The following is a 25,394-nucleotide window of genomic DNA, read 5'->3' on the forward strand; positions in this document are numbered from 1 at the left end:
ACCAATATATTCTCTCTGCAAATGTTTATAGGTGCACCATGTATCGAAAACACATTGACCTCTTCGAAGATCTTTATAAACCACAGCTCGAAGGACCGGTAAGATTTGATTATGTAAAAATAACTTTGTACACTTTATATATGATTATGTATGATGTTAAAATAATTTTGTTTCATACACTTAATATATTTATAGGTCTGAGTTTGCTGGACGTTATTACATAAACCATGTAATGGAGCATCAAAGTGAGAGCTCGGAGATTCAGCCATAAAGAATGGACTCAGAAATGAAGTTACCGTGGCTTAATGAACTTTTTGTATATGCAAACTTTAGTATAATTTTGAATGTTTGTAGTACCAAATACAATGGTCTAAACGAAAGTATATTTATGGGTTGCTTAAAATATTATTTTAATGGTCTAAACAAAATTACATATTATATTGTCCCAAATTATTATATCAAGGTAATTAAAATTGACCGTAACAATTGTATTTGGCTCATTTAAAACTTTGTTACGGTCAATTTGGGCTTAAAATTTATAAATGAACTTTAAAATTTCAATTAAACTTTAAAAATGGACTTTAAATTTTAATTTATATTTTGCATATGTAGAGTAATACTATCAATAAACATTTTATTAACTATTCATTTTATTATTTTAAAAAATGAAAAAAAAATATTTAATACGAAACTTACAAAAAAATAATTTATGTCTGAACATACGAACTAATATAAAAATTAAAAAAATTAAACAAGGTTTTAAAATATATAAAAATTTTAATTCCACATTTTAAATAATTAAATTAATTTTTTTTTCTTTAATCACCTAGTTATAATTATATCAAGTGTACTCAATACCACCTACATGGTTGGTTAACTATTTGTATCACCCTTTTACCGTTTAATAAAATATCCGAGGTGTTAAAAAGAAAAAAGAAATTATTATGACCAAGAAAAAGAAAAGATTAATTAATTTGGAAAATAGAAATCTGGACTAAATAGATGATTCAACTTGCAGATCGAACCCTGTTTCTCTGAAGAATCTGACTACCTAGAACCGAAACAGTGTTCTCGCCATGGCGGCATCCTCCTCCGATCTCCCACCGCAACACCAAGTGTTTATCAACTTCCGTGGAGAGGATCTACGCCTCGGATTCGTCAGCCACCTCGTCGAAGCCTTAGAAAACGATAACATAAAAGTCTTCATCGACAACTACGCAGACAAAGGCGAACCTCTAGAAACGCTGTTAACGAAGATACAGGAGTCTCGAATCGCTCTCGCTATCTTCTCCGGCAAGTACACCGAATCAACATGGTGTTTGAGAGAGCTAGCGATGATCAAAGATTGTGTGGAGAAAGGTAAACTAGTTGCTATTCCCGTCTTTTACAAGTTGGAACCGTCAACTGTGAGAGGCGTTAGGGGACAGTTCGGTGATGCATTTAGGGATCTTGAGGAACGTGATGTCACCAAGAAGAAAGAGTGGAAAAAAGCTTTGAAATGGATTCCTGACTTAATTGGCATCACTGTGCACGAGAAAAGGTAACTGATTAACCCCTAAAGCTCGATCCTTTAGTGATTACAATTTTTAGATTAGTTAAGGAACCTTTAATGGGAATCTAGGAAGGTCATGGTGATCTTATTTTCCTCATTCGTGTTGCAGTCCTGAGAGTGAAATACTCAACCAAATCGTCAAGGAGGTTAAGAAAGCGTTGAAGAGAGTTTCGTCGGAGGGAAGCCCAAAGGCCTCTGTGGAGCCATCAGAAGACATTTTCACTCGAACTTCATCAGGAGGCGAAAAGGATAAGACTTTTGGAATCAAAGAACGTCTCAAAGAGTTGGAAGACAAGTTGGATCTTGTTAAATACAAGGGAACTCGTGTCATTGGAGTTGTTGGGATGCCCGGAATTGGTAAAACCACACTTTTGAAAGAGCTCATTGAGACGTGGGAGGGCAAGTTTTCTAGGCATGCGTTAATTCATCAAATCCGTGAAAAGGCAAATAACTTCAGGTTAGAGTGCTTGCCTACATTGCTTTTAGAAAAGTTACTACCGGAGTTGAATAATCCCCAAATAGATTGTATAGAAGAACCATACAAAACTCATAAGGGTCTGCTGCGCGAACGTAAGGTTCTTGTCGTTCTTGATGATGTTAGTGGAAGGGAACAAATAGATGCTCTTCTTGGGAAATATGATCTTCACAGTAAACATGAGTGGATCAAAGATGGCAGCAGGATTGTCATTGCAACAAACGATATGTCCTTATTAAAGGGTCTGGTTCATGACACTTATGTGGTCAGGCAATTAAATCACATAGACGGCTTACAACTTTTTCGCTATCATGCCTTTCATTATGATCAAGCCATTCCTCCAAAGGTGGATTTCATGAAGCTTTCTGATGAGTTTGTGCTTTATGCCAGAGGCCATCCACTAGCTCTGAAGATATTGGGTAGAGAACTTTATGAAAAAAATATAAAGCATTGGGAAACAAAACTGAAAATACTCGCTCAAAGTCCCACTACTTATATTGGAGAGGTCGTGCAAGTAAGCTATGATGAATTGAGTTCGGCGCAGAAAGATGCATTTCTCGACATAGCCTGTTTCAGATCGCAGGATGTGGATTATGTAGAAAGTTTACTGTTTTCTTCTGACCCTGGATCTGCTGAAGCAATAAAAGTCCTGAAAAATAAGTTCCTGATTGATACTTGTGACGGCCGTGTGGAGATGCATGATCTGCTGTATACATTTTCTAGGGAACTTGATCTTAAAGCATCCACTCAAGGTGGTAGCAAACAACGGAGGTTGTGGCTTCATCAAGACATAATCAATGTACAGCAAAAAACAATGGTGAGACTAGAAGTTCCTATAGATTTTTATTGACCAAACTTAATCTGTTTTTCTCTTTGCTAATATTGTTCTCGTTATTGTTGTTGTTACCAGGGAGCTGCTGATGTCAGAGGTATTTTCCTAGATTTGTCTGAAATGAAGGGTGAAACAAGCTTAGACCGTGAACACTTCAAAAATATGCACAATCTCCGGTATCTCAAGTTCTACAATTCTCATTGTCCTCACGAATGTAAAACCAACAATAAGATAAACCTCCCTGATGGGCTTAAGCTACCATTGAAAGAGGTCCGATGCCTCCAGTGGCTGAAATTCCCATTGGAGGAACTTCCAAACGATTTCGACCCAATTAATCTCGTTGACCTTAAGCTGCCATACAGTGAGATTGAACGGCTTTGGGATGGTCTTAAGGTGTGTTTCTTGACAAACAGTTTCTTAGCCTTTTTGCGTTATATTAGTGAACCTAGGTAGTTTTTTCTGACTGGTATATAAATGTTTTGCTGTCACAGGATACACCAGTTTTAAAGTGGGTGGATCTCAATCACTCAAGCAAGTTAACCAGCTTGTCAGGATTATCGAAGGCTCAAAATCTTCAAAGATTGAACCTTGAAGGGTGCACAAGTCTCTTATCTCTTCGAGATGTGAATTTGATATCTCTGAAAATTCTCACCCTCAGCAACTGCTCAAACTTCAAGGAATTTCCGTTGATTCCAGAAAATCTAGAGGCTTTATACTTGGACGGAACAGCGATAAGTCAACTTCCTGACAATGTGGTGAACCTCAAGAGACTTGTCTTATTGAATATGAAGGACTGCAGAATGCTGGAAAATATCCCGACCTGTGTTGGTGACCTGAAATGTCTTCAAAAACTTGTACTCTCTGGTTGTTTAAAGCTCCATGAGTTTCCAGGAATGAATAAGAGCACTTTAAAAGTTTTACTCCTGGATGGGACATCCATAAAAACGATGCCACTGTTACCCTCAGTGCAGTATTTATGCTTAAGCATAAATGATCAGATCAGCTACATTCCAGCGGGTATAAATCAACTTTCTCACTTAACACAGCTGGATTTGAAGTATTGTACGAAGCTTACATCTATTCCAGAGTTGCCACCAACTCTCCAGCACTTAGATGCACATGGCTGTAGCTCACTGAAGAATGTTGCAAAACCACTGGTCCGTATCATGTCAACCGTGCAGAACCATTGCGCTTTCAACTTCACCAACTGTGGTAACCTAGAGCAAGCTGCAAAGGAGGAAATCACATCATATGCTCAAAGGAAATGTCAGTTGCTGTCAGATGCTCGTAGACACTACAATGGGGTCTCTCTCTATATTCTAACTCTATCTCCATGTCGCTCTCTGTATCACTCTGATTCTTATATTTCAGGAAACTCCACAATAATGATTTTCATTTTCAGGGTCGTAGTTCAGAGGCTTTGTTCAGCACTTGCTTTCCTGGATGTGAAGTGCCTTCGTGGTTTGGTCATGAAGCAGTTGGATCTCTGTTGCAACGAAAACTTCTCCCACATTGGCATGTCAAGAGGCTTTCTGGAATAGCTCTCTGTGCTGTAGTCTCGTTTCCTGACAGCCAAGATCAAATCAGCTGCTTCTCGGTGGCATGCACCTTTAAAATAAAAGTTGAAGGCAAGTCTTGGGTCCCCTTTACATGTCCAGTGGGAATTTGGACTAGAGAGGGAGACAAGAAAGACAAAATTCAGTCAGATCATGTTTTTATAGCCTACATTAGTTCCCCACATACAATAAGGTGTCTCGAAGACGAGAACTCTGATAAATGCGCTTTTAGTGAAGCCTCCCTTGAGTTTACTGTGACAGGTGGTACAAGTGAGATAGGAATATTCAAGGTGTTGAAGTGCGGTTTGAATTTGGTGTATGAAAATGATAAAAACAAAAACAGTTCTCATTGGGAAAAGTATGATGTTCCTGTTGAAGCGAGCTTTCAAGAACCAGAACACAGGATAATGGAGGAGGAAAGAAATATACACAAAGGAAGATGTGACGATAAACGGCCAAAGAAGAAGCGAAAAACAAAAAGGGATGATATTATGATAATATCCACTCTCACTCAAACTTGTGTCTCAAGTGTGACTCCAAGAATGGAAGATAAACTCAGTGGTTAAGCAAATGGTTGAAAAATCTCCAAGGTGGGATGATATGTTTCAGGTAAACCACGTTCTTACAAACACTCCAACTAGTCATTAAGCAGATTCGTGTATTGGTAAATTGTGGTTCATGAGAGTTGTCTCTAGGAGGTGTATCATCGAAGAAAGATACAAATATCATTGGTAGAGCAAATCCATCTGGAGCTGTTGGGTTCATTTTGCTCTCTGTGTGAAGTTAAAGCATCCGCTTCAACCAAAATCCCTTCTTTTACCATCAAGCCAAAGGACTTGGCAGAGCGATTTCTGTTTACCAAAGCTTCTCTTTTGCCATCACTTTATTTCCTTATGAGTTCAGTGGTTCACGGGACATCCTGTCGAGTTACAGAGCAGAAAGGTAATATTTTGTATGAGACTTTAAATGATATCTTGAAGTCAAGCTCAACTGTCACCTTTCAGCCCTGAAGCTGTTATACCGGGTAAGGTTGATCCCTATGTTGTTTTCTTATTTCTATGTGTAACAAAATAACTCAACGTGTTAATTATAAGGGTTCTAAGGAGTTTATGCTGTTACTAAAGGAACCTGTTCTTGAGTGCAATCTGTTTTTGTTTCCTAGCTCTGAATTCAAAGGAAATGTCCATTGATGTTCTTGGAAAAGCTAATGATGATTAACCCAAAAGACGCACTTGAACATGATGGGGCAGAAAAAATTACAAGAAAGATGCTGCATCTACAATCCCTAGAATTTCTACCAAAGGTTAGCTTACATATTACATTTAGTGTCAAGCTGAAACCTGGTGCGCCTCTGGTAGCAAGAGCCTAGAATTTCTACCAAAGGTTAGCTTACATATGTTCGTACACTTTCTCTATATTCTCGTATATTTCTCTGCTGTCAGTTCTTTCATGTTGAACTTTCCTTTCACGCCTAAACCAGTAACCAGCAAACTTAACCGTCTCAAGCTGTGTTTACAAAAACCATTAAAAGAAAAAAGAAAAAAGTTTTCAAGTATAGGAAGAGAAATTTGCTTAGACTTTGAATGGTTGCAAAATGTAAAATCCAAAAACCAAAATCTATAATCCAAAAACCACTAAAGAACTTACGAACATTCAGGTCCGTTAATAAATAAATTCATTGGTGAAATATATCATCCTAAATTTTTCATGTACATTTGTTTTAACTCTAGAAATTTTGGCCATTCTGCAAAAAAAATTAAGCATAAAAAAATCATTTACTGAAAATCCGAAAACCTTTATTTTTCCTGAATATTACATGCAAAGAGAATTACAAACCATTTATTTAAAAACAAAAAACACTTTAAATTACTATAGATTATAAATAGAGAATTTTTGTTTTATTTTTGTTTTTGTCATCTTCACTAACGAAATGATCGCCATTAGTTTTCTTTGACAAGTGTGCCCTTAGCCGCTTTCAAGATGCGTAGCATATCTCTCATGTTCATCCGTTCACCAGCTGCATTCGCAGTGCAAGCCAAACCAACTTCCACAATTTTGTTAAGGCAATCAATTTTTGTATGAAGTTCTGCACCACAAATATCGTCCATGAGTCCTTTAAGTCTAAGGTCAATCACTTCCACAATTGCATTATTTTGAAACCCATGACTTATCCATTTCACCAAACTTTGATCTCCTTGGAAGCTCTCGTCCATTGGGCTTTTCCCACTAAAAAGCTCTAACAACATCACTCCAAAGCTATACACATCTCCTGCTCGTGATGGCTTTTCTCCAAGTCCATACTCTGCATGCATGTATACGACAGAATATATATCTATATATATAAAGTTAACTTTTTCTCTCTTTTTGTGCAGCCACCTCATCCACTTCTCATTAATATTTATGGATTTTCGATTTTTATTTGGCCCAGAAAAACAATCACATAACAATCAAACTGACCCAACACCACATCCACTTCTCTCTAATATTTTTATGGATTTTCGAATTTTATTAGACCCAGTAAAACAATCATTTACCTATCTAACTGATAAAGTTTAAAGGCCCAAACCATTTCTAAATTCATCTAAACCTACTAACGCATTTACTCGCCGTCATGTTCTTGGTCGTTGGTGTCGGGGACGCTCCACCTTCAGACGTTTTTCCCTTCATTTACTCGCGAGCTATGGCGTTTAATATCTTCTCTTCCTACACAAACTATTCATATTCAATTCCTCCACTCCTCCATATTTTGATCGATCTTTCCATGTGTTTCACTACAAATTGGAAGTTTTTGTTGGTAACGGCTGATGATGTTGTTTCATCTTCTCGCATCTAATTCGCATCTAATGCACAGACCTCTACTTCTTCCTTAAATCTTCGTAAGTCCTTCTCTTATTTATAGCAATCTTTTGCAATTTACATTGTCTCAACTTACTGATCCATTCTCACAGATATGAATTCTGCTTTCGTTCCTTTCGCTGACCTCAAACTTGGTCGACTTGATCAACAAATTGTTGGTAGGATCCTCCGTTACTGGCCAGCGCGAAACGTCAAAAAAGGTGGACAACTTATGGGTGTTGATTTCCTACTCATTGACGAAAAGGTACCATTAATCTCTGTTGTCCCCTTTTGATTGAAACTCAATTATTTAGTGACCCTTTCTAATTTTTCCCTTGGTTCCAGTCTACTGTCATGCAAGGTTCCATCTACATCACCCACCTTCACAAATTCGAAGATGCTCTGCGTGATGGGGCAATTTACACAATCTCTGCGTTAGACGTCACCAGAAGCAACACCCGTTTCAAGCTGTCGGACTTCCACTTTTCCATATGCTTCACAGCAGCCACTCTATTTGTGGAAGCAGAAGAGTCCTTGTGTCTTATTCCTAAAGAGTTTTTCCGCATAAAGACACATGAAGAGTTGCTAAGGCTTGCGAACACCAATATGGAGCTGCCAGGTTTGTTCATGTTTTGAAACATTAAATATGTAGACTATTCTGCAAAAGTGTGTTTACTAGGTTGCATTCATGGTAGACTTTCTTGGGAATGATATGTTATAATATATCTGGTTGGGGAATTGAATTTCATATGTTTATGCCCTTAATAGATGTTATGGGCGAAATTGTATCCACCAAAGTGTATCGTAATGGGATGTCAGAAACTTTGGAAAGGATGTTAGTCCACATGCGTCTTGCAAGGTTCACCCTCACCCTCTTTCATCAAATACATCTGTTAATGTAATTCTTCTGTCGATATGTGTACTTACCAGATGTTGCCTCTTGTTTCAGTGGGGAGAAGGTCCGTTTAAGTGCATTTGATGATCATGCAACCTCACTTGACAAGTTCTTTAGCAAGAAAGAGGAGGGAACTTTCATTCTATTAGCGACCAATATAAACCCAAAGATTTTCGGAGGTGAAACACTTCATCTTATTGATTGTTTGTCATCAGATATTGTTTAACCCAGTATAAAAAAAATCTTTGATTTCAAACCCACCCATACTCTTCAGGTGAACTTTATCTTAATGCCACATCTGGGACTAAGTTTTATGGTGATGGAGACTACACAACAACACAACAGTTTGCTGAAAGGTATTTAAAAGGTTGTTTAAAATTTTTTATATTTGACAAACTTATTAAATTTAAATATTTAACCTCTACCAACGCTTAATTACACCGAGAAACAGGTTGAAGGGGAGAGATAAAGATGGGACCAATTCGATCGCACCATATCATGGAGTAGAGAAGATTGAACATGTATCCATCGAAGAACTCAATCAGTTTCTCGCCACTGCAAATCCAGAGGTGTTTTCCATCGCAGTTTCTTCCTTTTTGTGTTGGTTAAATAACTACATTGCTGTGATTAACATCTTATTATCACTCTTTAACCTCTTTATTATCACCATGCTGGTTTATTATAGGAAGCTGAATTTTTATGCACGGCGACAGTGACGGACATACAAAGTCAGCATGGGTGGAGTTTCATTTCCTGTGGAGAGTGTGGGACGAAAATGGTCAAGAAGGAGGCGTCCTTAGCATGCAATAACTACAAGTGCGGTTCAACATCTGCAATCGGAGATGTCAAGTAAAATTACTAACAGCAACATAGTTTACAATTGTTTTTCTAATCAGTTAGTAACTTGATTTCTAACTATTCTCTTCTTTGACAATGTCATAATTTCGAAGATACCGTGTTGAGTTGGTCGTTAACGACGGGATGTCAAACGGCGTTTTTGTCGCTTTTGATAAAGATATGGTCAAGTTAACCAACATACAAGCAACAACACTGACTTCGCAGATGGTATCTATAGAATTCTCAACTCTTTTAACGTTTACACAGTTCATTCTACGAATATTGTTACTTTGTGTACCATATAACACTTACTCTTTGCACTTCTCCTTCTACTAGGTCGACACCCATCAAAACTCTGAGTCTGACCCACATGCACACATTCTTCTCTGGCTAGAAGGTACAAGCAAAAACCCAGAACCAGCTGTCATAGACAAATTCATATCGGCTGAACTACCAGATCAGGAAGAAGATCCGGAAGGATTTCAACTGGTAGAACAACATATGATGCATGGACCCTGTGGTCTAGATAGACCGTACTCACCATGCATGGAAAATGGTGTCTGTAGTAAAAAGTTTCCACGAAAATTTGTGGAGAACACAACCATTGACAAATCTGGTTATGTTGTCTACCGACGACACAACGATGAGTCCAAATCTGTTTTGAAAGGTGGAACAAGATTAGATAATCAACATGTAGTACCACACAACCTACCTTTGCTGAAAAAGTATAAGGGACATATCAATGTCGAATGGTGTTGCAAGACAAGCGCAGTAAAATATCTTTTCAAGTATATTACAAAAGGTGTGGACAAAGCTACGTTTGTGATTGTGAGACCCAGAAAAGGGAAAGAAAAACAAGGGTCGAGTAAAGAAGAACCTCAGGCTGTAGATGAAATAAGTGAGTACCTTGATTGCCGCTATGTGTCTGCATGCGAAGCAGTGTGGAGAATATTTGCTTTCCACATCCATTATCACAAGCCAGCTGTGATACGACTGCAGATACATCTTCAAGATCAACATAGACTGCTTTTTGACCAGAGGCAACGTTTACAGAGCATTCTTACAAGAGATGATGTAGAGAAGACAATGCTCACTGAGTGGATGGCAAATAACAAAAGAGAGAAAGAGTCACCTAGCAAAGCACACAGGTCAGAAAAGAAGGCATTTGAGCTTACATATGTGGAATTTCCAAAATATTATGTGTGGAACACTACTAAGACCTGGAGTAGGAGGAAACAAGGTCTCGCAATTGGTAGGATAGTCCATATCCACCCCTCAGCAGGAGATTTGTTTTATTTCAGAGTATTATTGAATATTGTCAAAGGTCCTACATGTTTTGACGACATTAAGACAGTGGCTGGAGTTATATATGCAACATATAAAGAAGCATGCTATGTTAGAGGACTACTGGACGACGACAAAGAGTGGCACGATGTACTAAAAGAGGCGTCTTTTTGGGCAACAGCGTACCAATTACGCTATTTGTTTGTTACCCTACTGATCTATTGTGAAGTAGCTAAGCCAAGAGAACTATGGGACAAAAACTGGAGATACCTAGCAGAAGATGTGCAGCATAACAAAAGAAAGGTCTTTAATTTCTCAGGTTTGGAACTCAAAGACATTGAGATGGAGCAATATGCTTTGATTGAAATCGAGCAGTTACTAATAGAGAATGAAAAATGCCTCTCGAATTTCGAAGGCATGCCATTGCCTAACAAGGTTATTTTGAAAAAAATGAAACAAAGTTGCATCACAGAAGACTTGCAAATTGACGCTGACAAAGAAAGAGATAAACACAGCAAATTATTTCCATCGCTTACTGAAGAGCAGAAACGGGTCTACAATGCAGTTTTTAAATCCGTAGAAGAGATATCAGGGAGACTGTTTTTGTCCAAGGAGCTGGAGGTACAGGAAAAACTTACCTATACAAGACAATAATAGCAAAGTTGCGTTCGATCAGCAAAGTTGTCATCCCAGTTGCGTCAGCAGGTATAGCTGCTCTGCTCCTACCTGGCGGAAGAACGGCACACTCACGATTCAAGATACCAATAACAGTCGACGAAGGTTCAACATGTGAAATAAAGTCAGGTACAATGCTAGCTTCTTTAGTTACCAAGGCTGACTTGATAATATGGGACGAGGCACCCATGGCCCATCGCCATGCCTTTGAGGCTGTAGATCGAACAATCAGAGACCTGATGGCTTTAGAAGATGATTCAGCACTTAACAAACCATTTGGAGGGAAAACAGTTTTACTTGGGGGAGACTTCAGACAGATATTACCTGTTGTTCCCCAAGGAAGCCGCCAAGACACCGTCCAAGCTGCTATTAATCGTTCTCATCTATGGCCTGCATGTCAAATATTCAATTTGTCTAAAAACCTCAGACTTGACCAATCAGACGCAGAATTTGCAGCATGGATTTTAACAGTAGGGGATGGAACCTCAATGTCAGCAAGCACTACCCCTGATGAAGATGGAGGAGGTCGCAGAATAGCAATAAACCAATCTCTAATTCTACCAAACAAAGGGAACCATCTAGAAGAGATTACAACAGCTGCGTATCCAAGGTTCCCTGAGAGCTACAAGAAACGACAGTACCTAACCGAAAGGGCTATTCTCACTCCTCGCAATGAGACTGTACTCAAAATAAATGATTATCAACTATCAAAAGTTGCAGGTGACATTACAGAGTATTTAAGCTCAGATTCAATTCAAACAGAGCTGGCACCAGGAGGCGACTGGAACAACTTATACACAGTTGAATATTTAAACTCACTCGAGTTTCCAGGCCTACCAAACCACAAGATAAGGTTGAAAGAAGGTGTACCTGTAATGCTCCTCCGAAATCTAAACCAGAAGAAAGGGTTATGCAATGGTACGCGGCTTCTTATCACGCGACTTGGGCAAAGGATAATCGAGGCAGAAATTCTCACGGGCACCCATGTTGGTGAAAAAGTCCTCATCCCAAAAATTGTTTTGTCTCCTAATGACAGCAAGCATCCTTTCACCCTAAGAAGAAAGCAATTTCCAATTAGGGTGTGCTATGCTATGACCATCAATAAAAGTCAAGGACAAAGTTTGAATCAAGTTGCTCTCTATTTACCACATTCAGTCTTCACTCACGGGCAGTTGTATGTAGCTCTATCTCGTGTAACTTCGAACTCAGGTTTGAAAATCCTAGACGCTACCGCAGACAAACATGGTACTGGAGGGGTCATGAATATTGTCTACAAAGAAGTATTCACCAACATTACAACTTAAAGAGGTACTAAGCTAACTCACGCTGCTTAAGCACTTTAATATATGTCGAAGAAAGGAAATTTTTTTATAGGAGCTCCTCTTTTAAGCTGACGGAACTTCAACTAACTTTCTTCAATTATTGATCTCAGGTAAAAGAAGAGGACAGAACTCATTGGCTAATTCGCCTCTATTCCAACCCCCAAATTGCAGCAAAAGCAATTACGTACACTTTTTAAAAACTCCAGAGAAATGAACATTTTCAAATACAAGACTTGCTTAATCTAAATTCGTTAACGTTCCTTTTAAATTATCACATATGTATTATACATCTTTATAACGAACCATTATTTGACAAATGATGAGACTACTAACTTCTATTGCTTATAGACCACTAGAATAATGGGCTAAAATAGATTGAGATAATAGAAAAAGAAACAACACCAATCCAGAATAAGTTATGAAAAGGGCCTGCAAAAATATACCAAATGCGGCAAATACAAACAGAGTAGCAGAAGACCAAACGGAGACCCACAACATCCGCTCAATTAAACTAAAAAACGGAGATAAATCAACAATAAAGATCCGCCTGCCCACTACTCCCACTAACATAATTGTAATCAATGGCCACTACCTCCAGTAATGCAATTCTAAAAAAGTAAATTGATGTAATGCAAATCTGAAACGCCAAAGAGATCACAACTATATAACCAGGATAATGAGCACAAACGAAAAGGCAGATTCATACGACATAATCAACAGCGAAAATGCCTCCAAATAAAAAATTATCAGTCTTAGAAAGCTTACCACAAGATCTTCTTGGCGAAATTATGTCCAGAGTTGCAAAAGCTGGCCGTCAAGAAATTGTTCATTGCATGCGTGTCTCTCATGAACTAGCAAAAGCCTGCAAAGATGAAAGAGTTACAAAAAAACTCAGCCTCAAGCCACTAGACATGCATCCATTAGCAACATTACACAACTTTCAAGCACTTATGGAGAGATGTCTACAAACTGGAAACGCTGAAGCTCATTACATCGAAGGCATCAAACAATATTTCTACCATGACAACACAGACATCGGCCTTCATCATCTCCAAACATCTGCTGAAGGTTTGTATGAAAAAGGCATTTATCTATATGGAATTCTCATGTTATGCAGGGGAGACATAGAGAAAGGTAAACAACATTTGGATAAGCTTGAATGGGTAAAATCAATGACAAGATCTGATCGTTGTTGGAGCAACGTCAAACTATCTCTCCAAGGCATCCAAATCATCAAGAAACCATGCTACTTTCAATCCATAAGAAACAACAAACCAAACAAGATATGCAAGCTCAATGACATGGATACAAGATGCAAGAAGTGCTACTACTACAAACAGATGAGGAAGTTTGTTAACCTCAATTAGCATTAAAAAAAAAATGTATCTGAACTACTTTCAGCGATTTTCACTTTCTCTGCTCTTTTTCATATTGCTTTGTCAGTACTTATATTTTAAAACATAAGGTTTAATTTAACTATGCCCAGATTCACAGCAACATGTTTCCATATCAATGTTTGCCACAAACAAAAAAAAAATTGACAGGTCGAGTAACAGTGAGACCTAAGTAGGAATAAACAAGTTGTCCCCAACTCATTATTACCGAAATAAAAACAAAGTCAACATTAGCATGTCTTATTACTGCAACTACACTAAAAATACCGAAATAGTAGCAGCTAACGAGCAAAAAAGCGAACCACATCATGCAATTGGTCTACAAACAGAAAACAAGATACTGAAATATCCGCTGGTTTACAACAGGTTCTCTATTACCTTGTCATCATATCTCCCAAAAAAATGGCATAAAACAGTAAAGGAAAAAATTTACATTTTTCAACAAGAAACAACTTTGCAAAATAAAAAGTTAAGAAGCAGCAAAGAAATTAAACAAAAGTACAAGGACGGCAACTTCAATTACAAAAAAACGAATATTAAAAACACTAAAATGGACCTTCAATTCGACGGACAAATTGGGCTACAGCCTATTAACAAAACGCTACGGTAAGAAAAAAAGACAGCCCATATACAAATTTAAATAGAAATGATCCGGTACAAGCATGGTGAATTATTTATAAAACCAATACGTCAACAATTTTAAAGCTCATCAAAAATAAAATGATATATTGAAATTCCAACACATACGAGGGATCGGTTTGACATATGAGAAGAACGATATAACTACAACTTTAATGCCCCACTATACATTACAGGAAAAACGAAACGACAGCCACTTAAAAAAACCATATGGTCAAAACTTTTTATAAGCATAAAAACATTAATGCATGACCCTTTAAAACAACCCGAGGCCATCTATATATATTGCCTGCATATAGTTTTCCCTAAGAACAATAACAAAATCTTAAAAAATACAATCAGAGAGCAAAAATGGCCAACTACCAAAATAGAGATTACACCTTTTCCTATGTAACTCAGCCTACTACAATACAGAGCGTCAATACAATCATCCTGACAATCAGAAGGCCACACACAGGTGAACATCTAATCGAGATCCACATCCCGTTCCACAGAAATTACGAGGGATCAACATTGGTAAGCATAAGAGGTAACCTACTATACCATCTAGCATCTCATGGAATACCAGTCAACGAGGCAAGAGTAAAGATAGGATGGTTCCTACAATTTCTCAACGCAGTACTAATAGCAGAAATCCCAAGCGATAGGACCATTCTTATAAATTTCATAGTTACAGATTACAACTTCCAGGCAAACAACATCGTTACAACAGAGATGCTCATTGCCAATCTGGAGACAACAAAAAAACCACCAAGCGAAGCAGAGGAAAATGAAGATTGCGTTATTTGCTTGGAATCATTTAGAGGGGTTGCTGAAATCAACAGACTGAAATGTAACCATATCTACCACCATGAATGTATTATTGCATGGCTCTATGAAAGTAGAATTTGTCCAATATGTAGGGCAACTGATTTATAAGAAATGCATCAATGAGGAACAATGTTGTCAATTGTTACTTCATTTTCTAACAAACTTCTTTGTTTAGAGAACTACAATATAGTATGTTTTCCAAAAGTATGACCTTCGAATTTTGTAATCTTAAGTAATATATGAGATTAGAAAGGGAACAAAAGGCCAACAAAAGGTACCCCAACAGTAAAACCAAAATATCGGGAAAATATTAAACAAACATACATTACCTAACATAATGAATCGTAGGAGTCAGACTACCAAATTAAAACACATACTAAACGGAAAAATTAAAAATAGGTTTCTATATTGTTTAAAACATTCAAAATATAAAACGTTTAATATACATACCATTCATTTCTTACCATTCTAATTTTTTAACAAACACAACTTAATTTACATACCTTTAAAACGGTAGAAAATATAGAAGGACACCAAAATAAATATCAATACCCACTCAGCCAAATAACTGAAACATTAATGTTCTAAATTAATGATTATAACGAGTAACGGACAATACTAATTAACACGTCAATATGAAAGGTCGAGTTTAAACAAATAAATGGCATGCGGAGAATAATATTTTAACCACGAAGAAACGAAACTGCAAGGAAGACCGACCCTATAAATCACCAAAGGGAAAACACTTAAAAAATATACTTCTCAACTTCACCAAAATGATACCAAACACCTCCTATTCACTTGACGAACTACCAACCGACGTCCTAGGAGATATTATCTCAAGAGCTGCTCGGACTTCACGAAGGACAGTCAGACATGTTATGCTAACATCACCAAAACTAGCCAAAGCAGCCCAAGATCATCGAGTGTACAAGAATATCAACCTAAGGCCACTAGCAATGCATCCACTAGCAGCACTAAACAAATACCAAGATCTGATGGAAAAATGCATAGCAAGTGGGAATGCCGAGGCCCACTACATCAAAGGGATCCAGGAATATTTTCACAAGAACAACACAGAAGAAGGCTTGGAACACTTGAAAATAGCAGCAGCAGGTAGTTATGAAAACGGTATGTACCTTTATGGAATTGTCATGTTGTGCAGAGGTGACACAGAAGAAGGACAATTGTGGCTGGATAAGCTAGGCTGGAAACAGAACAAAGGAAAAGGAGATCAATGCTGGAAAAATATCAAGAAGTCATTACACAAAGTTAATGTCGAAAAGCTACACTGCTACTACACAACATTGGCATCAGTTCACCCAACCATCAACTGCAATCTACATAACATGGAAGCTAGATGCGAACAATGCTACTACTACAAGCAAATGATCAAGTTTGTATTCTTCATGTAACTTAACAATCGGAAATATGGTTTCCAAGTTTTATCATGATGTAATAATTCTCAAAATATCCACCGTTCGACTTCTTTACAAGTTTGTTTAATAAAAAACCAAAAACAAGCGAAATAGACGTTCTTTTAATAAAAAACCAAAAAGAAGCAAGACACGAAACATAAATGTTTTTAAAAAAATCAAAGATGGCAACAAAGATCAGCAAAATGGTCTTTGCCTATAAGGGGAAAAATTAAAATGTATTAAGAAGCACTACAAACCAAAAACACAGTTAAGCAAACCCAGAATAAAAAAGAACATTAGAGAAGACAGATCATACCAGGGGAACAAAAGAAACAGATAAATACAGCTGATAGTAGGTTCCATAGGTGATAAAAATTCAGACATTGTTACAGCACAAAAACAGGATTTCAATTAAAATTGCAAAGCGATTCCAAAATCAATTGAACAGAACCGAAAACTGACAATATAAATAAAATGAAAAAATCATAGGGAACGAAAACCACAGCTAATCAAAATACAATCACAAACGGCACTACTAAATCAACTTCGTTAGACCAAGCCCCAAAAAACATCACCTAATTAAATAGAAAATCAAGAAGAAGTCGAATTAACAGTTCTAATCAAGGAAGAAACCAGGGAAGAACCAATTACCCACAAGCGATCGGAAGGCACAAAGAAGATGAAGAAGACTGACAAGAACAACGAGATCCTTGTGGATCGGGAAGACAAGATCGTTAGTGAAATGGTTAATGCTACCGGCAGAACAACGGAGGTTGACAGTAGAAGGCGGAAGAAGAAGAAGTGCTTAATGGTAAGGAAGAGTCTCCATCCTTCATTGAAGCGAATCAGAGTCTATATTCTGATTTCGTTAAAAAAAGAGATAAAAGAAATAATTACTAATTCCAATTAACAAAATACAGTTACCCTGAGTGGATATGAAAGAGGATAAAATTAAAAATTCAACTGTCAAAAATTCAGAGCTCAACCTCTCCTGTACATCAGAAGAATGGATGGTCGGCATACCATTAATGACCTCACAAATTAAAAAAAGGTGACATAAGTAATACCAATACAAAAATCGTACCACTAAAGGGCCTAAAACTCAATGAAATACAAGCCCACACCATCAACCAAATAAAATAAAATTCCGGGAAAATACAAATGTAGCAATAAACATTTTTAAAAAACTTTAACAATACTCCACTAACTAATTAATCCAAATACACAAGTATTGAGAAGCAAATACTAATATGATATCGTACAAGCTCATATAATAAAAGCTATTTAAAAAGAAACAAAAAAATACAAACACATTTAAGAGAATCTGAGTCGTAGAGAAATAAATAACTCTATCACACCAGTTTCATTAATTTAAAATTCTCTAACTATATAATCAAACTATATACACAAATTTACCTACACAACTCAGTCTTTTTGTTTACTAAACATTAGGATGATTTGTTAGTAATAAATATAATAGATATATTTCAGAAGATTAATTCATTCACTTTATAAGCACCCATAAGTTTACTCAATAAACTATCTTTAACCAAAAAGCATCAGTAGACATTATAAATAATATAAAAAGCATCAGTAGACATAACGTAAACAGAAACAAATAATATACAAAAGTAAAACTACATCTTAAAGTAACTACAGCGCGTACCGCGTGTCTATTGCAATTTAAAAACAATGGTAAAATTAATATAGAAAAATTTAGCTTAACAACTCCATCTCTTTGGTTTACAAATTATATGTTTTGTCTTCTAAAGTTCTATATTATATATTAGTTCTTACTATTTGTAAAATTTCCCCAAAAAATAATATATATATATATATATATTTATTACTTTATACAATAAAACTGGTATTACACTTTAATCTAACTACCGCGCGTAGCGCGGATCCATTGCTAGTAGTTTATAAAAGCGGCTAAGGGCACACTTGTCAAAGAAGATACATAGCATCATGAATTCATGATCGTCAAATTTTTTTATTTAGTTATAAAATTTACTAGGCAATTCATATTCCACAGAAGAATTTATTGTTTTAAATTAAATAAAATATAAAAATTAATATCCGAGTACATACCTGGAGGAATATAACCAATGGAGCCTTTCAAGACGTGTGTGGAACTTATAGAAGCATGGCGACCATCATCAGATGCGTTGAATAACACACGAGCCAGTCCGAAGTCTCCCACCTTTGCAACCATCTCTTCGTTTAGAAGAATATTGCTTGGTTTCAGATCACAATGAACAACAGGAACCTCACAATCATTGTGCAAATAATCCAAAGCAGATGCAATGTCAATGGCTACATTCACTCTTTCTTCAAGACTTAAACCTACACTCCCATCAGAGTTTACCTTCCTGCCTTTGATCCATTCTTCTAAGCTCCCATTGCTCAAAAACTCATACACCAAAGCTAGAAACTCACTGTTTTTGAAGTCTATACTTGAGCAAGAAGTCATTAGTTTCACAAGATTCCTGTGCCTTACACTCCTCAAAGCCTCACACTCTGCGATAAAGCCTTTATAGTATCCTTGAGCTTTGAGATCGATGAATTTTACCGCGACATCAACTCCTCGTATCACCCCTTTGAATACTGATCCAAAGCTTCCAACGCCGAGAAGGTTGCTAGAATTGAAACTATCAGTAGCTCTCCTGAGCTCATCATATGAGACATTCATAAATGGTTCCTTGGAAAGTGAGGTACTTGATGTTGCAGATGTGGTAGACTTTGTTACTTTTCTTCTCAAAAGCAAGAAAGTTACCACGCCTATCGCAATTAAACCTACCACGCATATAACAATGATCACTATCAAAAGCTTTTTGCGCATCCGAGTTTTTCCACAAGTGGTGCGAGTGCATAGCTTCGGATTTCCCTCCATAGAAACGTTACTCTTATCCTTAAAAATCCCATTACTTGGGATCCATCCTTCAAGATTGTTGAATGAAAGATTCAAGGACTTCAAAGCTTGTAAATCTTGAAGCTTCAAGGGAATAAAACCAGAAAACTGGTTTGAAGATAGATCTAGAAACTCTAAACCTTTCAGTTCTGCTAACGTTTCCGGAATTGGTCCAGACAGATGATTCCTAGCCATGTTTAGCTTCTCCAAGCTCTGACAACCTTTGATAGAAGAAGGAACGTTGCTTGATAACTTGTTATCAGAGAGATCTAGGCTTACAAGGTTTTCGAGGCGACTTATATCTTGAGGAATAGGACCAGATAATAGGTTGTTAGATAGATTCAAGATGGCACTCAGGCTGTGAAGATTGAGAACTCCATTTGGTATGCTTCCATTTACTATGTTGTTGGATAAGTCCATGGATAGAACATTCTTGAAGTTTTCAAACGATGGTGGGATCATACCTTCTAGTTTGTTATGAGATAGATTGATCTCATTTAATGCGCCAAGATCGCCCAAAGAATTTGGGATTCTACCAAACAAGTTGATTTCTTGCGAGTTCTAGCACTTGTAACCCTTTCAAACTCCCAATCTCTCGAGGGATTTCACCAGTGAGTGAATTGTCACTCATGTTAAGGAGTGTCAAGCCTGTGAGATGCCTAATAGATTCAGGAATTTTACCCGTGAAGCGGTTCCCTCCCATGAAAAGTTTCGAAAGATTCTTCGAAAGATTGCCGATAGATTCCGGAATAACACCCTCCAAGAGATTTCCATCAAATGCGAGGAAGTTAAGATGAGAGCTATTACTCAAAGATTTGATGAAATGATCGAGATCTTGATCTTTATCCCAAACTAACTTGTTGAATCCAACATTGTACATATCTAGAAATGGGAGATTGCCTAGTCTTGATGGTACGGTCCCTTCTAGAAGGTTATGCGCAGCACGGATTACCTTAATGTTTGTGAGGTTATATAGAGAATCTGGAATCTCTCCGGTGAATTTGTTTAAACATATGTTGAAAACCAAGAGATTAGGAAGTGTGTCTCCTATGTTTCTTGGAAATTGACCATATAAGTTGTTTGAAGCAAGAACCAAATAGACTAGAGAAGATATGTTGTAAATACAAGGAGGAATTGTTCTAGTGAGGTTGTTTATGGTGAGATCAAGGACTTGTAGCTTTTGAAGACGACCTAATTCTTAAGGTATTGGACCACTAAGAGAGTTTGTGCCCAGGCTTAAAACAGTGAGTGATGAAATGTTTGAAAGAGATGGAGGAATTGGTCCATAGAAAAGATTTTTGCCCAAGTTTAAGATATTGAGGTTCTTGAGATCACCAAGTTGGTTTGGAACAAGACCAGTGATCGTGTTTGAGGTTAGATCGAGGATTTGGAGATTGACTAACTTGCTTAAGCTGGAAGGTAAAGATCCTTCTAAGCTGTTGGAGCTTAGATTAAGAACCTTTAGCCGGAAAAGATTTGTGATCTCTTTTGGAATTGTACCTTGAAGTTGGTTATTTTGAAGTTGAAGAGATGTGAGAAAAGAGAGATTACCAATACTTGGGCTTATGGAACCAGTGAGACCGCGACTAGAGAGGTTGATGGAAGCCACTCTTCTGTTGCGTGTGTTGCAAGAAACGCCAGTCCAGTTACAAGGAGATATGTTTTGGTACCAAGAGAAAGAAAGGGTTTGTGGGTTTTGGCTTATATTATGAGCCAGGGCTCATCTATGTAATTAACATATAAATGTTGTATATTTGGGTTATTTCCATACTTTGGTATTAGGTTAAATATTGTACTTGTATATAAGGCTTTGCCTACACAACTTGAGAAATGAGAAAACCTTTTATACCGAATAAGGTTTTTGACATGGTATCAGAGCTAAACCTAAAATTTTAGGCTCTTCGATCCTCTATACCCATACCTGTTAAAGCTTAAATTCTTTGTTTCATTTCTTCTTTTTCTTGACCTTAGTATACTCGATTATTCTGTCGGTATACATATCTTAAATCATGTCACAAGAAGACTCTGTTTCTAAGATGAGTTCGTCTCTGTCTTCCGGATCCAAGGCACGGGTTGAATCAGCACGGCGTCGGATCGATCCATATGATCTCTCTGCTGGAGATAATCCCGGGTCTGTGATATCACAACCGCAACTTCTTGGCCCTAACTATGATGAGTGGGCGATGAACCTTCGACTTGCTTTACGGGCAAGAAAGAAATTTGGTTTTGTGGATGGTACTATTCCTAAACCTAATGATGATTCCGATGATCTTGAAGACTGGTGGGCAAATAATGCCATGGTGGTTTCTTGGATCAGACTCACGGTGGCACCGGATTTGAGCAGCTCTTTGTCTCACCATGAAATCGCTCATGACCTATGGTCTCAAATACAAAAGCGATTTTCTGTTAAGAATGGACAGAGAGTACAACGGATTAAGACTGAATTGGCCAATTGTCAGCAAAAAGGATCTGCTGTTGAAGCGTATTATGGGACGCTGACCAAGCTATGGACGAGTCTTGCGGATTTTCAACGTGCCAAGACGGTTGAAGAAATTGCGAAGGAACGGGAAGAAGATAAGCTGCATCAATTCTTGATGGGGCTTGATGAAAGTCTGTTTGGGGCTGTCAAGTCTTCTCTTCTCTCCCGTGATCCACTTCCGTCGGTGGATGAGGCATATCAGGTTGTATCGCAAGATGAGGAATCTAAGCGTGCTAGTCGATTGTTGGGAACACGAAATGAAGGAGCTAGTTTTGCTGTTCAAACTGCTCCTCGTATGGCTGGGTCATCACCATTACGTGATCCGTCTGCGTTATGTACGAGTTGTGGGCGAAAAGGACATTTAGCTGATCATTGCTTTCGCAAGATCGGTTATCCATGGTGGTGGGGCGATCGCCCACGTTCTAAACTTCCAACTACTCTGCGCGGTGGTTCTAATCCTTCCGCTGTCGATCGTCGGGTGACTACTCTTCCTTTAAAGCGTGTTGAGACGTCACAAGTTCATCATGTCGCGACTTCCTCACCAGCGTTTGTGGGCTCAACATCGATCACAGAGGCAGATCGTGTGGGGTTTAGTGGTTTGAGTGATCAAGAGTGGAAAAAGCTAAAGGAGATGCTCAATACAAGGAAAGCTAGTACTAATGATCATCTTTCGGGTAAGTTTTTCATTGAATCTTGGATCATTGACACCGGTGCATCGAATCATATGACGGGTAGTCTTGACTTTCTGTTGGATGTTTGTGATATGGCACCAATGTTCATAAAATTGCCGGATGGTCGGTTCACTATTTCGACTAAGCAAGGGACAGTTTCTCTTGGGTCTCATCTTCGGTTACTGAATGTGTTTTTTGTTGATGGATTGCAATGTCATCTCATATCGGTTTCTCAGTTAACTAGAGATAGGAGCTGTATCTTTCAGATATCTGATAAGATTTGTGTTGTTCAGGACCGCATCACACAGACGGTGATTGGAGCGGGTGAACAGGACAATGGTTTGTATTTTTATCGAGGGATGGCCTCTGCAGCGGTAACAAGAGCTTTGGATCACCAAACTAAGGACGTATGGCACTGTCGCTTGGGACACCCCTCATCTACGACCATGGAGCTGATGCAGTTTTCTGTTTCTAGTAGTAGTAGTAATGTTTTTGATTCCAAAACATGTGACGTTTGTATTCGTTCCAAGCAAACACGAGACTCTTTTCCTTTGAGCAATAATAAAACTTCTTCGGTTTTTGATCTAGTTCATTGTGATTTGTGGGGTCCGTATCGGACAACGACAATCTGTGGTTCTCGATTTTTTCTCACCATTGTTGATGATTATTCTCGTGCTGTGTGGTTGTATCTATTGCCAAACAAGTCTCATGCTGCCTCTACTCTGCGCGATTACATTTCTATGGTTGAACAACAGTTCGCCAAGCAAGTCAAAACCATTAGAAGTGATAATGGATCCGAGTTTCTCAGTCTCGGTGGTTTTTCAGCGAGAAAGGCATAATTCACGAGACCTCTTGTGTTGGTACTCCACAACAGAACGGGAGACTCGAACGGAAACATCGACACATCCTTAATGTTGCACGGGCTTTGCGGTTTCAAGCACATCTTTCGGTGGAGTTTTGGAGCTTTTGTGTTCTTACCGCAAGTTATTTAATTAATCGAACGCCTACGGTGGTTTTACAAGGTAAGACTCCTTTCGAGATGCTATACAACAGACTACCGCCTATGAATCATTTACGAGTGTTTGGTTGCTTATGCTATGCTCATAATCAACGACATGGCGGCGATAAGTTTGCTTCTCGGAGCAATCGCTCTGTTTTCCTTGGTTACCCTTACGGGAAGAAGGGTTGGAAGATATATGATCTTGAGAGTGGTGTGATTTCTACATCCCGTGAATTTGTGTTTCTTGAGAATGAATATCCTTTTGCTAAGAATTCTTTGGAGTCTCCTACTCCCTTGACTCCTTTGACTTCTTGCTCTCCTATACCGGATGATGAGGATGATTTTTTGGCGCCAGTTTTGGCTCCGACTCTGCCTACTGCAGTTGTACCTGCTGATAGTCCTCGTGTTGAGGTCTCGGGGATCATCACTGATCCTACTATACCGGATGTCTCTTCTCCGGCATCTCCTTCTGTGAGTCCTACGCTGTCTTCACCAGAGAGTGATGACTCGTTTTCTCCGATATCCCCTGTTTCTCCCGATGTCTCTGCTGAGACCTATGAGTGTATTATCTCTTCTGTTAATGATGATAATGATGTTGGTGCTCCTATGGGAAGAGGATGTCGTGAGAAGTTTAAATCTAAACGTCTTGATGGTTACGTGACTAACACGACTCATTTGGAACATGAGGATGTTTTATTTGAATCTGGTTGGTATCTGATTGACTCGTATGTGGATTGTTCTCAGTTCTCGGCCAATCATCGTGCGTTTCTTGCTGCGATCACTGTGGGTGTTATTCCTCGCACATATGCTGAGGCTTTTGAAGATGAAAATTGGCGTGAAGCAGTTCGTGTTGAAATCATAGCTCTTGAAAACCAAGGTACGTGGACGGTTGAAACCTTGCCTCCAGGGAAGAAAGCCCTTGGTTCCAAATGGGTGTTTACTTTGAAGTACCGATCTGATGGAACGCTTGAGCGTTACAAGGCTCGTCTTGTGGTTCTCGGTAATCATCAGACTGAGGGTCTCGATTATAAAGAGACTTTCGCACCTGTCTGTAAGATGACGATGGTGCGGTCATTTTTGGAGGTTGCGGTTTCTCGAGATTGGGAGGTACATCAAATGGATGTCCATAATGCCTTTCTACATGGGGATTTGGAAGAAGAAGTCTTCATTCGTCCTCCTCCGGGTTTCCGTACTGCTGATAAAACACAAGTCTGCCGTCTACACAAGTCCCTTTACGGTCTCAAACAGGCGCCTCGTTGCTGGTTTTCGAAGCTTTCGACTGCTCTTAAGGACTATGGTTTGACTCAGAGTCACAAGGACTACTCCTTGTTCATTTTTGCTGCTGATGATCGTCGCATTCACGTTCTTGTGTATGTTGATGATCTTATTGTTACCGGGAGCTCGGCTATGGTAATCACTGCGTTTAAAGAATAATTGAGTTCCTGTTTTCATATGAAAGATCTTGGTATTTCTAAGTATTTTTTGGGTATTGAAGTGGCTCGAAATTCGACAGGCATGTATCTTTCTCAACGCAAGTACACGCTTGATATTATCTCTGACACGGGCTTACTCGGTGCAAAACCGGTTTCTCATCCGTTAGAACAAAATCATCACTTGGCTATAGTCGACGGTGAGTTGTTACCTGATCCTTTTCGTTATCGACGTTTAGTTGGTCGCCTCATTTATCTTGCTGTCACTCGCCCGGATCTCTCCTATGCCATTCATATTTTGTCCCAGACATTGGCAGGCAGCTTGTCGGGTTGTTTGTTATCTCAAAGGGAATCCGGGTCAGGGAATTTTGCTTCGAGC

The 25,394-nt window shown here is 38.3% G+C and overlaps 3 protein-coding genes and 1 pseudogene across 10 annotated transcripts; 3 read left to right on the top strand and 1 right to left on the bottom strand.

The window, feature by feature from the left end:
* Nucleotides 1–950: 950 nt before the first annotated feature.
* LOC104773970 (disease resistance protein RPS4B) lies at nt 951–6,025 on the top strand. Of its 3 annotated transcripts, XR_765226.3 has the most exons (7): nt 951–1,540; nt 1,662–2,844; nt 2,938–3,252; nt 3,351–4,163; nt 4,262–5,024; nt 5,111–5,439; nt 5,578–6,025. XR_765226.3 is itself a non-coding variant. In XM_010498643.3 (6 exons), exons 1-5 carry the CDS (start codon nt 1,077–1,079, stop codon nt 4,979–4,981), a joined length of 3,495 nt encoding a protein of 1,164 aa, XP_010496945.1. In that variant the 5' UTR covers nt 951–1,076; the 3' UTR covers nt 4,982–5,024; nt 5,111–5,538. The 3 variants fall into 3 exon arrangements, 2 of the variants coding, with proteins under 2 accessions (XP_010496945.1, XP_010496944.1); XM_010498643.3 differs by lacking the exon at nt 5,578–6,025 and having other exon boundaries at nt 5,111–5,538; XM_010498642.3 differs by lacking the exon at nt 5,578–6,025 and having other exon boundaries at nt 4,262–5,538.
* LOC104771684 (uncharacterized) lies at nt 5,659–12,580 on the top strand. Of its 6 annotated transcripts, none has more exons than XM_087504526.1 (12): nt 5,659–5,798; nt 7,267–7,291; nt 7,364–7,515; nt 7,596–7,869; nt 8,019–8,109; nt 8,200–8,324; nt 8,420–8,501; nt 8,597–8,714; nt 8,831–8,994; nt 9,096–9,210; nt 9,319–12,249; nt 12,374–12,580. In XM_087504526.1, exons 3-11 carry the CDS (start codon nt 7,366–7,368, stop codon nt 10,918–10,920), a joined length of 2,721 nt encoding a protein of 906 aa, XP_087360652.1. In that variant the 5' UTR covers nt 5,659–5,798; nt 7,267–7,291; nt 7,364–7,365; the 3' UTR covers nt 10,921–12,249; nt 12,374–12,580. The 6 variants fall into 6 exon arrangements, with proteins under 6 accessions (XP_087360652.1, XP_087360653.1, XP_087360654.1 ...); XM_087504527.1 differs by having other exon boundaries at nt 7,434–7,515; XM_087504529.1 differs by having other exon boundaries at nt 5,663–5,798; nt 7,067–7,291; nt 7,434–7,515.
* Nucleotides 6,172–21,303, bottom strand: LOC104772815 (uncharacterized; annotated as a pseudogene).
* LOC104771682 (uncharacterized) lies at nt 11,076–12,252 on the top strand. The gene has a single exon (XM_087504530.1). It carries the CDS (start codon nt 11,076–11,078, stop codon nt 12,243–12,245), a length of 1,170 nt encoding a protein of 389 aa, XP_087360656.1. The 3' UTR covers nt 12,246–12,252.
* Nucleotides 21,304–25,394: the final 4,091 nt, after the last annotated feature.

Source organism: Camelina sativa, chromosome 20, assembly GCF_030686135.1.
Source record: "Camelina sativa cultivar CO46 ecotype springtype chromosome 20, ASM3068613v1".
Classification (NCBI taxonomy): Eukaryota; Viridiplantae; Streptophyta; class Magnoliopsida; order Brassicales; family Brassicaceae; genus Camelina; species Camelina sativa.